General features: G+C 46.0%; 1 protein-coding gene across 10 annotated transcripts in view; it reads right to left on the bottom strand.

Moving 5' to 3' along the window:
• NBR1 (NBR1 autophagy cargo receptor) overlaps nt 1-16,020 on the bottom strand; it is a 577,507-nt gene that overhangs the window by 142,563 nt on the left and 418,924 nt on the right. For all 10 annotated transcript variants that reach the window (XM_086924037.1, XM_086924035.1, XM_086924034.1 and 7 more), the window contains one exon: nt 4,500-4,875. In XM_086924037.1, the coding sequence (XP_086780163.1) occupies nt 4,500-4,875 (376 nt within the window). The remainder of the gene's footprint in view (nt 1-4,499; nt 4,876-16,020) is intronic.

Consider the following 16,020-nt stretch of genomic DNA (forward strand, 5'->3'; position numbering starts at 1 on the left):
TGACAGGTTCTCCCATCCGCAAAATGCCAGCGGCCCTGGAAATAGCCCGAACAAAAGCAACACTGGCGTTCGTAGGGCGCCTCCGGGAAAAAGCAATTCCTCCGTCGGCGACGGCTGCAAGCTTAGCCATCCGTCCCCAAGTCCAGCTATAGGGGGAAGCGCTCAGCCCTGGAATGGTGGGGGATCCACAGACAAGTGGGCAACCTGAGGGGCCCCCAGGGACGACGGGGAAGCCGGTGGAGTACCCAACCTCGAACTGCGGAAAAGAGGGTCCGAGGACTTAGGCTGCGGGGACAGCGAGGAATCCTCCCTGGAAGATGCAGGTGAAAAGGCAACAATGCGGAGAAGAAGAAACCAGCAGCTAACAAACCTCCGGAGAGGAGGGAACCTCCTCAGGAGATGACTCAAGGACCAGACACTGGCGCGGCAACGTGGAATCCGCCACTGGTGCCGGCTCGACATCGAGCAGCGCCGGAGTGGGTATTGGCGGTGCCGAGACGACCTCCACCACCACGGGCTCCCCAGGAGGATGGGAAGGGATCGGAGCCGGGTCGGCCAAGGAACGGCGCCGAAAAAGAGCCGGCTCGACCACACACGGGGCAGCCGCCCACGTAGAGGACCAAGGGGGACTCGGGAAAGCACCCCAGGCCCCGGCCTCCATCCGCACCACCAGGGCCGGGGAGGAAAGCCTTCGGCGCCAGCTTGGCCACTGGTGAGGCAGCCACCTGCTCAGAGGGCCGAGGGGGACTCGGGACAAACCCTGAGTGTTGGTGACCTCCTGCGACGCCACAGGTAGCCCCGTAGGGATTGGCAGCGAAGCAGGGACGCCACGTGTCTAAGAGGTTAGCCCCAAACGACTACCCCTCGACGACACCACCCTCCTACAACCTGAAGCCGGAACCTTCGGCGCCGGGGCTAAAGCCACAGGAGGCGACTCTGTGGAAGGCCTCGCACAAGGAAGGGATCCGCGGACATCTCAGGAGGAACGAGGGGGAGGGGCCAAAGAAGTCTGCAGAGCCGTCGCGTAGGCTGTTATTTGGGCCCTTGTCGCCCCGACGCCCGGAAAAGGCGATACTGTGGCGACAGGCGAGGGCGCACGTTCCGGAGGCAACCTGCGCCCTCCGCCGAAGAAGGACAGGGCCTCGGAGACAAGCTGCAGGACCTACTAGTCGGCGAGCGGCGCCCTTGAAGTCTCGGCGAAGGGCGATGTCGCAGCCGAAACCGGCGACTCCTGGCTCCCGAGGTGGGAGATGGACGTTGGGGCGACACCGACCGGGATAAGCGAGGCAACAGCAGATTCATCCGGCGCTCCCGCCGCGACTTCGGTTTGAGGTGCTGACAGGCGTCGCAGTCAGTTGAGTCATGGTGCTGGCCTAGACACCACATACAAATCAGGTGAGGGTCAGTCGCCGACGTCTGACGTGCACAGGAGGTACCCGTCTTGAAGCCCGAAGGCATTCGCACACTGTTCTGAAACGCAAAGAGTGAAAGGGAAGGCCGGAAAACAGGCCAGGACACGATCCGGATCTGCAATGTACGAGGAAAAGAAAAAAATGATTTCAGAGCTCCGGAGTGGGGCTTATGTGACTCGCTGACGTCACGCCCGGGGACAATGTCAGGGCGGAGTTACGCATGCAGAGATGCTGTGGCAAAGAAACATTTCCAGATCCAGTCTTACGCCTGGGGATAATTCTACGTTAAGGAATCTGCGGCTAGTAGTCTCTATCAGATAGAGTAGATTAAGCAAGTGATGCCGGACCCTGGAGTGCTTAGGAAGCTCCAGAAGGAGACGCGCAGCAGCATTCTGAATCACTTGTAGTTTGTCCAGAAGGTAACAAGGCAAACCAGCATAAAGTGCATTCGCATAATCTATGCAAGAGGTTACCAGAGCACTGATAACCATTTCTTTAGCAGAGAGGCAATAGTGGCAGAAATCCGCAAAGAAGTTTTAAAATACCAAAGCAAGTGCCAGTAAGTTTGTCAATCTGGTTACCAAAAACGAGTTTCTCATCAAACCAGAAGCCAAGATTTTTCACAGAAAAACCAGAAGGTGAAGGGCAGGGAGACTCTGTCGACCAGAAGTGATGCCAAAACAGAGGGGGAAACTCCCCAAAGAAGAGAATCTCAGTCTTGCCTGCGTTACATTTTAACTGAGCCAACACTAGCCAGCTGAAAACTGCAGACAGACAAGCCTTCACAGGAGATGTGTCATAGCGTAGCCTCGTGTTTCTTCCAGGTGAACAAGAGTTGCATATCATCTACATAGACAACCACTTTGGTACCCAGATCCTCAGCAAGCTGAATAAGAGGGGTCATATAAAGATTGAATAGCAAGGGACTAAGAATAGACCCCTGAGGAGCCCCTGTCAGCAAATCATGGGATGTTGACACGAAAGAGGAATCCAAACTTTTTGAGTTCAATTTTCCAGGAAGGATTTTTATCCACTTCTAAGCAATGCCGATGATGCCAAGCTTATGTAAAGGGCAAGGAGAAGTGAATGGGGGACAGTATCAAAAGTGGCCGAGAGGTCAGCAGGACCAAGACGGCCCTGCCCTCAGCATCCAAGGTCTCACGGATAGCCTCTGCTACTTCCACAAGGGACGAATCAGTACTGTAAGTGGCCTTGAAGCCCAATTGTGCTGGGTGGAGAAGGCCATGCTGTTCAGTGAAGGAGGTGAGCTGCTTGTTAGCCATTTTTCACAGACTTTAGCAATTGCAGGGAGCTGAGAATCAAGGGGCCTCTTGTTATGAATCCATTCCACACTGGCAGGGACATATGTGGGACGCTATTTTATACACACAAGCGAACATTAGCATTGATCCCTGCAATCTGATTACATGATTTTCTGATGCAATCCATTTCTCTGTTTTAACCAAATCCAAGTCTACTAGCAAACTAGATTATCTGCGGTCTTAGACACCGTCTATCTAAAGTCAAAAAAAGCAATTTTGCCCAGGCTCTCATCACTATAAGCTTACATTAAACATTCAAAATATAGCTTGCTTGAGTTCGCTTTATTAAACTGGATAAGCCATTCCCTGAATTGTATAACTCTTGTTAAAGGTACGCTATGGCTTGCTCTCACTCCTTTTACCTCATGGCATACTACGGACCTTGCTAGAGCCAACCAAACTTGCCTGCCCAAATTAGGTGCAATTATCCTTCCAAGGGTTTGCTTACAAGTAAAGGTGCTATTTATCACACCTGGTAAATAACTATACCGATTTGGCATGCTGAAATTTAACAAAGGTTGGGCTATTTAACGCATCCAATAATTATCGGATGTGTTAAATAATTAACACCAAACTTGTTATTCCGACCCCTTGCATAAACAGGGATTTACACACAGGGCGGAATTAAACACCCAAATTGTAACAGATGCTGAGGAACATTAGCTCTTAGTGTGCTAACTCTGTGCCGGAGAAGGCACCAACGTCAACTCCGCAGCTTTCGGATCAGTGCGGGCCATTGCTTGAAAGCAGTGCCAGTCAGGCTAATTTGGAATGAGGGCTCGAAGTCCGACTTCCAGAGGGATGGAGACTGCGTTGTCAGTGTGTGGCAATTACTGCCTGAATGCCATATTATGTTGAAGCCAGCTGTGGACCCGGCTCTTCCGACTCCAATAATAACTCTGGCTCTGGGCTGAACGCAGTTACTTGGACGGTGTCGATTTTCTCTTCAACTTCCTCCTGTTCAACATCTTCCCAGAAGATATCACGGATTTCCTCTTCCCATTGTTGCTCCATGCAATGTCGTGTGAGGTGTCAACCCCAACTATTCCTGTTGGTTTTCTTGGACCTGAACGCATGACAGGTGGAGCATGAAGCCTCGTTGTTGTCTGTGGAAAGACACAGGTTGCAGACTGTGTGCTGGTCTGCCCAAGATATTTGGAGTGGCACTGTGGATAGTATCTAAAAGGTGTCTTTTGCAAAACTCCGCAATCATTTTAGAAGGCGAGCGATGCTGAAGAAGGCCCAGCTGGGCTGCGACCCTGCCCAAGGAGATCACCCTCAATGCAGAATGGTCAAATGCGGGGTCATTGAGGGAAGAAATTAGATAGGAGGTTGTTTGATGAACTATTGATGAGAGGCCCCCTTGACGGTCTGCCATATGGCGCAGCCTCAGAGGTTTGGAAAAGCACACCTGAAATTGATGGCGGAAGAAAACAATCTAACTATGGAGTCCATGTACATGCGCAATACTGCCTAAGGGAGGAGTCACTATACCTCCTGACTGAAAAGACTTCTTACAAAAACAAGTTGTACACGTCTGAGCCAAACACCAGATGGCAGGAGAGTATGCACAGCATGTGTATCTGCAGGTATACATGCCACAAACACAAGCATTTTTAAATTTATTGTATTTATTCATTCTTCATTGAACAATATATACACACACACACACTCACATGCATAGGGTACTTTTTAATATCACAATTCACAAGGAACACATAAAACTTCCAACAGCAATATAAATTCAAGTAGGTTTTAGGCATACCTCTGAAGCTGTGGCGGAAGGCTGACCACTTGTGGCATTAAGGGTACTGCATCCAGAGTCTGGGAAGTAGTAAGAATATCGTTGATATTATGCACCTGTAATCGAGTTTCACTTTTATCATCATCTGTGAAATCTTTTCCAGTCTCCCCTTTTTCTATCTCAGACTGAGACATGGCAGAGCTGTACATGGACTCTGCTAAGGGACGGCTGGTGTCGAAGCACTCTGGAAGTATGATGAAATAATCTTCAGAAGAGGCAGACGAACCTTGACTTTGCACTTCATCCTTGGAATTATCGTCACCATCATCTATGTCTTCAGGGTGGCTATTACTGTGCTCGTCACTGCCATTCGACTCACTGGGCATTTCTATTTTCTCTAAATAAAAAGAGGAAATGGGAACAGAACAGAGATAAAACAGTAAGTAGAAATAAAAACTATACACTACTAAAGAACAGTTGTAGATCTACTATTATTTCCAACAGAACTCACATTAAGATATCTTCTTTTGACTGACAGTAAACAATAATGGCAGTTAAAAAAAGTTTAAAATATGCATATATCTAAAGGCATGTTTTAGTTTATGTTACAACTACTAATTCCTTTTTAATTAAATATCCAAGTCTTGGATATAGTACCTACACATGTACATATAATAGTTGTAAATGTACTGATGTGAGAAATTTAAGGAGGATAAATCGTTCCACAAACGTCAAACAACAAGTATACACTCATAAGCTTTCCTGTTATAAATCATCGTGATCATGTGACTTAATCCAAGTGGTTCAAGTTAAGAAATGTATGTCTACAATTCCCCGATTTGTGAACAGGAGTGGCTAGCACAATACTGCCTGATATGGTCAATGGCCAGCCACTCACCATGGGACTGTACAGCTGTATCATCACTGGACAGAAAAGACAGCTTCAAGTTAGACACTGATAGTGGAGTGCTATAACTTACACCAAATTCGTTTAAACTGCTGCCAATTATATATAAGGGGAAATTACTAATCAAAGTGACAGTGGGAATATAATCCATTTTTTACTTCACTGGTTTATACAGATTAGTGAACACAACTCATAACTCAAAGTGTACGCAGTGATATCAATAAATCTATATCCAGTCAAATTCTTGATTGTATGAAAAAGTAATATTTTATTTCTAATCCAACACACACAAAAGGAATAACAACATTCGTAAGCAACAACACAATCCCCTTGAGGTCGGGGCTCTAGTGTTTGACAGGCAAATCCTTTTCCCACCCACTTCCTTGTAATGTGGTTGGGATTATTCCCCCTTCACTTGTGGCCGCATCTACCGAATGCTCATTAGTAGGCTGTACTCAAAGGTTCCCCGTTGACTCTTAAGAGTTAGTGAAAAAGGTATATTGTGCCGCAGCACCTTTGGCAGAGAGTCCCCTGGGGCCTAACATGTCTGATTCAAGTTTTACCTGCTCCTGCTGCACGGCAGCGGTCAGCGTGACAGCAGGTGCCCTGACAGTGGGCCTTAGCAAGCTCAGATCCTGTTCGGTGAAGTTAAGTTACTGGTGTTTTATGAGGCAGCAGGTGGAGGCTCTCTCCCGACAGGTGCTGCAGGCTTTCCCCAATGATCAAAGATGCTCCCAGTCTGTGGAGATGCGATAGGTCGGTCTTTCCCAAATGGGGGTGGGGTTGGTCAGCGATGGGGTGATGTCTTCCTTGGGATCTTCCAAGGTCCTCTGGGTTGATGAGGGCCAGATTCGATGCGTGGGGCTCAACCCACTGATCGCAGTCTCATTCTTATGCCGGGCAACAGCCCAAACCCTTTGGCAACTTAGTGCTGGCAGCTCCTCCTAGCATATGGGGTTGCCGCAATAGTGCTATGGTGTATTCGCTCACACCACAGCACACCCTCCTGGCATATGGGATGGCCACTCAGGCGTTCACAAGTCCTGGCTTGCTGGTCACACAATTACTTCAACTGTGGCATTCTCTGGCATACTGGGTGATCGCAACGAGGCAGTATGGACTTGGCGCTCCCTGCACAGCGATTGATGAATGGCTCAGTCCACTGCTGCCCTCTCCTGGCATACGGGCAACGACCCAATCAGTGCACAGCTGTATCCTGAGACCTCACCCAGGGAATCCTCTCTGTGGGGTTCCACACTGGATTGCGCTCCCTCCAACAATCTCCTCTTTCTCATAGAGCACATTAGTCTTGGCAAGCAGGCAGGCACTGCCACTCCAGGCTCCAGGGCAGGTGGTCTTGGTTTCCCTGGGTGATATGCCCTCACCACTGGTATAGTGCACCCAGCTAGAGGGGAGGCTAATCTATGCCAGGGAAGTGGGTTGTAGGCATGGATGTGTGCCATGTCGACTCTTCACTTTGTTCTGCACCAAAACACGCAACTTGCAATGCAATGTGTGTGTAAAGGTTCAGGGCCTCTAAGGGGGGGCACAGTAAGTGCTATATCCCTTAGACTCCTTCTATGGCCACAGTGCCCTTGGTACCTGTGGTACCATTTACAAGGGGGTGACCTGTGGCCAGAGAGTGCCAATTGGGTTTTGTTTTCAATGCAGTTTTAGGGAAAGAACATAGGCCCTGGGTACTTGTTTAGCAGGAGCCCAGGGCACATTCAGTTGAAGTACATCATCAGATTAGCAAACAAAGTGGGGGCAACCATGCAAAAAGAGGAAACTTTCTTACACAGGTGGAATGGTATAACTCCCCACTGAAACTCACTCTTAAGAATTATTGGAACTGGAGAAAAGAAAATGGGATTTGATGTTACCTGTAGCTCTATTTGCCATGAGGTGCAACAAGCAGAAAAGCACAGGGTTTTCTCCATTGAATTGTTATTTAGAAGAAAATCCCAAACCCTGCTCAATGTGGCCAAGGAAGCCTGAAAGCAAGAGAAAGAGGAATTCAAAGATAGATTAGACTATGTAAGCCAATTAAAAGCCAGGCTAAGGGATAGTCAGACATATTATGGAGAGTCAACAAGCACAAAATGATTTTTACGATAAAAAAGCGAAACTCAGCTTTCTCTGTGTGACTATGTGTTGCTCTTATTAACATTTAATGAAAATAAAAGGCCAAGCCAGTGCCAGTAGCCATTTAAAAGTTTTGAACGGGTGACCTCCGTGATGTACAGACTGGATAGCAACCATGTGAGAAAGGAAACCTATGTATATCATGTGAATCTTGTTTTTAAATGGGAAGGGCCGTTGCCCACCTTATATGGAGAAGGGACAGCACACATAGAGGAATAAGTACAATGTATTACTTCTGAATTGAGTTTAGACCCAACAAGATGGCTTCAAGTTTGTTAAAAACACTATCCTGGATTATTTTAATTGATTCCTGGTCACATGCATGTAATACAACATACAATCATGACAGTCCGGTAAAATTATCCAATTAAAACCATACAGAATTCCAGAGGTCCAATGCTTAGCCATTTAAGATCAGGTATAAAATATGTGAAAATTGAGAGTAATAGAGTATTCCATAAGCGAATGAAATTTGCCTGTGGTGCTTGCCCCAAAGCCAGATGGATCTGTGCATTTTGGTATAGATTGCAGAGAAGTAAATAAAATATGTAAGTTCGACACCTATCCTATCATTCGGGCTGACAAGATGATTGAGAGACTAGGACAAGACCAATAAAGCAGTACCATAGACTTATGTAAAGGGTATTGTCCAATCCCAATAAATCCAAAAGAATGATGAATAAGTTACTTAGAAAACATGAAAGTTATGAGACTGCCTATATAGATAACAGCATAAGACATAGTTTATCATATGAAGAACATTTAAAACATTTACCAGCAACCCTCAAAGAAGCAGGATTAAAGGAAAATCTGGAAAAAAGATATTTGGCGGGCAGACAAGTCTAGTATCTAGGGTGCTTGTCACATAAATGGATTATACAGCCTCTAAATGAAACAACTATGGCAGAAGCTCCGTTCCCCAAAACTAAATAGGATCTCAGAGCTTTTTTAGGTTTTATGGGGTATTACTCCCCTTTTATTCCCCACTTTTCACACTGAGTGACCCTTTTAACTGATTCATTGATGAAAACCCCAGGGGCGGAAAAGGAATTAAAACAACGCTGCTCCAAAACTATATGGGCCTTCAAAACATTAAAGGTACTACTTTCCTCTGATCCAGTACAACAATCCCCAGAATTCTAAAATAAAATGATTTTATAGACAAGTGCCTATAGGGTGGGTTTAGGGGTGGTGTTGGCCCTAATAGATGAAGAAGGGTGAGAATAGTCTATTCCGTATATTAGCTGTAAACTTTTTCCTAAAGAGCACAATAATGATATCGTCGAAAAGGAAGGTCTGGCCATAAAATTCCCCATTGAAAGTCTCCTCCATTATTTAGATGGAAAGGAATTTGATCTATAGAATGACCGTGCACTCTTAGAGTAGATGTCAAAAAACCAAAGGCAACAACCCTTGAATATTGAGATGGTTTTTAGCCATACAACCCTTTCGATTTACCACCCATCACAAGTAAGGCTAGGAACAAGTGAATGCTGATTTGTTTTCTCGATATCCCAGGAAATGTTTATTCCTATGAAGAAAGTAAGGGACGGGAGGTGTGAGGGAGCAGGGAGTAGCTGCAAGCACCTACTTCGAAAGGGTCCCGATTCGGCAAAGGTTCAGTCTGAACGTCACATAGTAAAGGAAACAAAACAACTAGTGAGGAAAGGGTTGGAGATTGGGCAGAGACATAAAAAAGGGTTGAAAGAGAAAAAGGACACAGACAAAGAGGAAAGGAAGAGGAGGAGACGAAAAAGACAGAAAAAGTAATGCTGGACTCCTGCTTGCAGTAGGAGGAGTGCAGAGCCTTAGAGAGAATAGAGGCAGAAGACAGGAGAAGGAAGGAAGGTGTGGCGGCGAAAGGGCATAAAATAGAGGAATGATGGATGAAAGAGTACCTGCCCTGCGAGGGATGCTGAGACTGAACCAAGGAAACCGAGGAAGCCAGAGTGGAGACCGTACCATCGGGATGCCATAGGAGCATTGAGGCGAGAGGGCAGAGGTCACGGCAGAAGCAGACAACACTGAAGGAGAAGAGGATGACCGACTGGAAGACTGGTGGATACCACCAGAATTGGCGAAGCAGCCTGCTACAACACAGGAGAGTTGTGGATGACCGGGTGAGGCGTTGGCGGCAAGCCCAAGAACAACAAGGTGAAGGATGGAATGCTTGAATTTAACTCAGCCACTGGAAATCACAGAGGCCGCATCCTGATCCATCGATTTTCATCTACCAAGCCACCTCAGTTAGGAAACAGTCATATGCAAGTCAGTCTTAACTCTGCTCCTCATGGGAACAGTCAACCCGGAATGTCAGACAGGTCCTCCCTTAACAGAAGCACAAGCAACCTAGGAACGGTTTTGCTCTAGTTAGAGCTCTTTAGATAAGTATAGCTTGGTTCCAGTGGCACAGTGAGCCTGGGACTCAAGTCTGGGTATATCCGGTGCACTTAGGGCGTCAAAAACAGAAACAAAAAGGTGGTGGATGGAATGCTTGAATTAATTTCAGCCGTTGGCAATCGCTCATGCCGCATCCCAATCCATTGCTGGACTGTTTCGACTGGAGCAGGGGCAAGACTGATTTACATATAGAGGGGCCCAACTGAGGTGACATGGTGGGCAAAATAACAATGGATTGGGCTGCAGCCCGAGTAATTACCAGTGGCGAAGATCAATTCAAGCATTCCATTCATCACTTTTATGCATACTTTATTAAATCGAAGCCATCAAACGCAGGTTAGAAAAGCCTCCAAAGCCTTATTTATGCCCCTCCCTCCACATGCAGTCATCAACCTACAGGGATAACAGCTATAGGCTTCATTGGTACGCATGACAAATGTTATGCCTGACAACATATGTCTGACCTGTTAACTATGAAAAGTTATTACTAAGGCAGTAGGCCTGGTTTCTTTACTGTGAAAAGCATATGGTAAATCCAGTAAGCCTCTAACAGTGGATTGCTGCCACATTATGTTGCAGCCCATAGAAAGGTATTTGGTTCAATGTAATCTCACAGATTACCAATGTAGGCAAGGGTTATGGTGTTTGTCACAGACTCTGATAAACTCTGGGAGTATACATTCACTGTGATGATTCTTGCAAAGCCCTAAAGGGAAGAGATGTAATTTGTTTCGCCAACTGTTATCTTGTACATATTGTACATATATAAACGAATGCATGACGGTTGCCAGTTTCTGCGCAGGTCTTTGCCAGCTTCTGCGAACTTCAGTAGGCCTGGGTTTCATATCCTGTCAAGCCATTGGTATAGGGTAAAAGCCTTATCAGTTCACTGCGAAAAAGTATATCAGATTTGTTAGATGTGATCTCTTTATAATGAAATGTTATAACAAAGTAAGTAGGCCTAACAATGTGAAAAGTAAAATCTTTTTACTGTGGATTGTTAGTACAGTGTGCTAAAAAGCCTGTAGGCTGGCATTTTATTACATGAGGCAAGAGGTTTGGTGCTGGCGACCCACCTGAAAAAATAACCATGAGAATAGACGATTTGCCCCACAGTAATCCTTAATAAGATCCATTAGTAGGGATTGCTTATTGTTTTGACAAAGGCATTTTTTTAAACTTATTTGTAACTTTGTTACAGTATACCTGATGTTTGCCTTTTGAACATAATACGCCTGAATTACTTACAATGACAAGCAAATGATAAGGGTTATAGGCTTGATTGTTTATAAGGAAAGCTAATGGTAAACTCAGCAGGCCTGACATACTGATTGTGAAAAGCACATGTTAAGGCCAATAGCCATATAAGGTTGGACTGTTATTAGTCTGTATTGAAGCCTACAAAAAGTTTAGGTACATGGAACATAACAGATTATCATCGTAGGCAAGCATTTTGGCCCCTTTGACAGACCGTGGGCATAGGAGATTTGTACTGTCAGAATCCTTGTTAGGCCCTCTTAGAGAGATTGATTAAACATGTAAAGTGCCCACTGAAACTTTGCTTTGCTAAGTGTAATGTTGCATGGTAAGTTAATTTATAACTGTAAACGTGATGGTTGTCTTGTCAGAACCCTTATGCGGAGCACAGGAAAGCCCAGTTGGTTATGGTGCGAAGCCATTTACAACAGCTAAAGGCCTTTGGATCCACTCTGTTCTGCCTTTGGTCTGTTTGAGTGACATTTACATTCTGCTTCTGTCCATCACTGTGATCTGCATGGGGTAATGATTCAGTCTGCATCAATCATTGGCTCTTTTGCCCAGTGAATGATGAAATACTTTGATCACACGTGTATATGAACCTGACAATGAGTGCACTTCAGTATAGGGGTGGTTGGCCAGTCCTTTACCTTTGAATTGTCTCTTTTCAAATCTTTGCTTCTCTTCTTTTTATTTTATTATTTCTTAATAGGATACTACAGTTCTACAGACAATACTAACCGGTTGCTTGCTTCCTGCTCATTTCCTTTGGAGTGTGACACATTGCACATAGACATGTCCTTTAAACGAGGAGATCATAACGGAATGATGTTGTCCATAGTATACTATCGTTTCACCAGTCTGCGATAACCAACATGTTGGTTCCAAATGTGTCAGCCATGCTTGAACTTTAAAACAATGATAGACTGTTTACAATATCTTTGCGAGATGGCATCTGCTCTTTAAGTTTGTTATTGCAAACATGTGCGACTGTGTTTAAAAGATGGCATGTTTTCTTGTATTTTACCTGTATTCTTTTACTTTACCTTGATGGAGCAAGGATTCGCACGTTACGCGACTTGCTTGAATTCAAACCCCTCGCATAACATTTAAATTATTAACCAATCTGTTTTGTTAATTAATTTTGCACTTTTACACTACACGTGGGTGTCCCACAGACGCTTGCCTATGTGTTTATTAATCCTAACCACGCTTGCAACTGACTTGGTCACTGCTATGCGGGATTTCAGTCGGTGCATGCGTCGGTCATACCCATGTGATGTGACGCACTCGTAGTTCTGGAGGGATTTTTCGCTCATGCGCAGTATTGCTAATATGGCCGCTTTGTTTTTAACATGCTTTCTGCTTGCTACCGCTGCTTTGGCTCAGCTGTCTATTTCTTCCTAACTCCTAATGCTATAGGGGAAACAGCCACTACAATGAAGCCGTTTCCACGCATGCTTTACAACGCATGCATGGTTACCACTATAACCTTTACCACGCATTCCTTTACTACGAAAACCGTATTAAAGGAATGTGAGTTAAAGGTCGAAAAAAAAAAAAGGGAGGGAGGGTTGGGAGGGTCTCCCCCCAAAAAAAAAAAAACAAACAAGAGGGTTTAATTAAAAAAAAAAGAAAACTTACCTTAAACACGCTCTTCTGTGCCTCTGTCCTTCATGGAAAGAGCTTCCCTAACAGACGTGATTACGTACGTGCGTCTACGTACTCCATCAAAAATAGAGAAAGGACCACTTAGAAGAAGGAGAATACCGTCGAAAGAAAATGTAAGTACATTTTTTAATTATAATAATTTATTAGGTTAGGCAAAATTAAAAAAACATGTATAGATTTCAACTACATAATCAATCATTCAGTCGGTTTAACATGAAAATGCCAATATCATGCATAGTTAAACAACGAAAAACGTTGTTCAACTATGCGTGGTAAAGGCATTTTCATAGTAAACCATATGCGTGGTAATGGCATTCCGTTGTAACGCATGTGTGGAAAAGGCATGCGTTGCAACGGAATGCGTTGTAACATCATATAACCATGCTATAGATATTATAAAGTAAGGGGTGCAGTGAAGCTAATCATGGTATACAGTGTATTCATTTTTTCTGTGTTTCTAAATTGTTTTCGCTTACTTTTCATGCGACACACTTTGGGGGCCTGGGAGCTGTGCGCCACTCCATCTTTGAAGCCACATCACTCTAACCACGTGTTGAGGGAGAAAACGAATTGCGCAGGAGTGGAACTAAGCCAGTTGGCTACCGAAGCTGAGATGCTCCTGGGAAACTGAACCCTGACCCAGAGAAGAAGCTGAACTACACCAGAAATTAATACATTTTGATATTCCACTGTGTGTCCTATTGTACTCCTTGCTTCATATGCCATGGGAACTGGAATGTAAGGGGTGGGTACGGAAATATTAATATTAATTGTGAGAACACCAAATTCTAGGTGGTGACAATGACCTAACCACCTCTCCTGTCCAATCCAAAGTTGGGGATCCTTTCATTTGCAACATTTGTGGGAGGTCCACTGACCCGAAAACAGTATAACTAGTTTAGTTTAGCTAGAGAAATTGTCCGACCTGTCCGAATAGCCGACCTGTCACTGACACTACGAACTCTATAGGTGATTGATACAGAGAGCTGCGGAGCACTCTGTCCGTAATTTCCACAAACTTAGTACTGGGGTGGAGGAGCTTTTTAAGTGCTGGCGAAGCATTTTGCTGAGAGATTCGAGAACCCAATCGGGGTTATTGGAAGATTCCTTGCAGAGAGGGCGTAGCGCAGGCGTTGCATCCGAAGCTGCAGGTGTTGGTCGTACCCTTCCGTGAGCCCAGTCCTGATCCTATCCTGGGGTGATCTTATCCTGACTGTCCATGAGCTGTACCTGCTCGCCTACTGGCATTCCAAGCCCTTGAGGATCCTTTCCCGCCTTTCCCAACTGACCCGTGGCCAGGGTTAGTCCTCATTCTGTCCTAGGTAAATATAAATGTATGTGGATGTTCGTCCTTCTAATCTTTCTCTCCTATTTCCAAATAAAGCAATCTTGCCTGTGATTTATCTCTGACTGCAAGTTCAACTGCTTCAGGACCCTCACCAAATCCACTCCCTCCACTCCCTCCACACACAACTCCGACTCTAACCGCCTGAAGTGCATCCTGCTTAACACCCGCTCGGTCCACAGACACGCAACTGAACTCTGGGACCTACTCGACACTGCGTCACCGGACATCGCCTTCCTCACAGAAACATGGATGAACACATCATCAGCACCCGACATCGCCATAGCCATACCGGACGCTTACAAGATTATCCGAAAAGACCGCACCAATCAAACAGGAGGAGGCATCGCCATCATCCACAGGAACACCATCAAAATCACGACCAGCTCCGACGATAACCTTGCAACCGCCGAACATCTCCACTTCCAGATCCACACCGACCCTAGGACCACACTTAGAGGCACCCTCATCTACAGGCCTCCAGGTACCCGCACCCAATTCTGCGATGACATCACGGACTTCGTCAGCCCACATGCCCTCGCCTCCGAGAACTACATTCTTTTAGGAGACCTCAACTACCACCTTGAAAACAAACACGACAGCAACACCACCACCCTTCTAGACAACCTGGCCAACCTCGGACTCAAACAACTTTTTGACACCCCCACCCATGCTGCGGACACACACTCAACCCTATCTTCACTTCCAGCAAGCATATCACCTTCGATCGCACCACAGCCCTCCATTGGACGGACCACAGCTGTGTTCACTTCAGCTACAAAACCACCCTGAACCACAACCACCCACAAACTATTCCTCGGAGAAACTGGAACAAAATCACCTCCGACCAACTCCTCACATCACTCAACCAAAACCCTCCCACCCTCTCACTGGACCCAAACCAAGCGGCCACCAATCTCAAGCAATGGATCACCCTCAGTGCGGACGAATTAGCACCCCTGAAAAAGCACCAGATCAAATCAACCAGCAAAAAGGCTCCCTGGTTCAACGATGACCTTAAAAAATCCAAGAAGCAATGCTGCACCCTGGAGAAAACATGGAGAAAAAACCCAACCACCGACAACATGGCCACCCTCAAGGCAGCCACCTGCAAACACCACCAACTGATTTGATCCGCCAAGAAATCAGCATTCAAGGATCGTCTCGACAACAACCCTCACAACAGCAAGGAACTCTTCAACATCGTCAAAGAATTCACCAACCCCACCGCAGCATCTAACGACATCACTCCCTCCCAAGACCTCTGCGATGCCTTCTTCTACAACAAAATAGCCGACATCCACAACAGCTTCGAGAATACCCCCAGCGATCAGCCCTCCCAACCCCCCTTAGATCCTACTCCGCCACCTAACTACCTTAGCAACTGGAACCCAATCACTACTGAAGACACCACCCGCCTAATGAACTCAATTCATTCTTGCTCGCCAACCGACCCCTGCCCCCACTACATCTTCAACAAAGCTGACTCCATCATCGCACCCCATCTCCGTGACGTCATCAACTGCTCGTTCAACTCTGCCACCTTTCCAGATAGCTGGAAACACGCCGAACTCAGCGCCCTTCTGAAGAAACCTACAGCAGACCCCTCGGAACTCAAAAACTACCGACCCATATCCCTCCTCCCATTCCCGGCCAAAGTCATTGAGAAAGCCGTCAATAGCCAACTCGCCGCATTCCTTGAATCCAACAACTCCCTCGATCCATCTCAATCTGGGTTTCGAGCCAAACACAGCACCGAAATCGCCCTCATCGCAGCGACTGACGACATCCGAACTCTACTATACAACGGAGAAACT

This window comes from Lissotriton vulgaris, chromosome 5 (genome assembly GCF_964263255.1).
Source record: "Lissotriton vulgaris chromosome 5, aLisVul1.2, whole genome shotgun sequence".
Taxonomy (NCBI): domain Eukaryota; kingdom Metazoa; phylum Chordata; class Amphibia; order Caudata; family Salamandridae; genus Lissotriton; species Lissotriton vulgaris.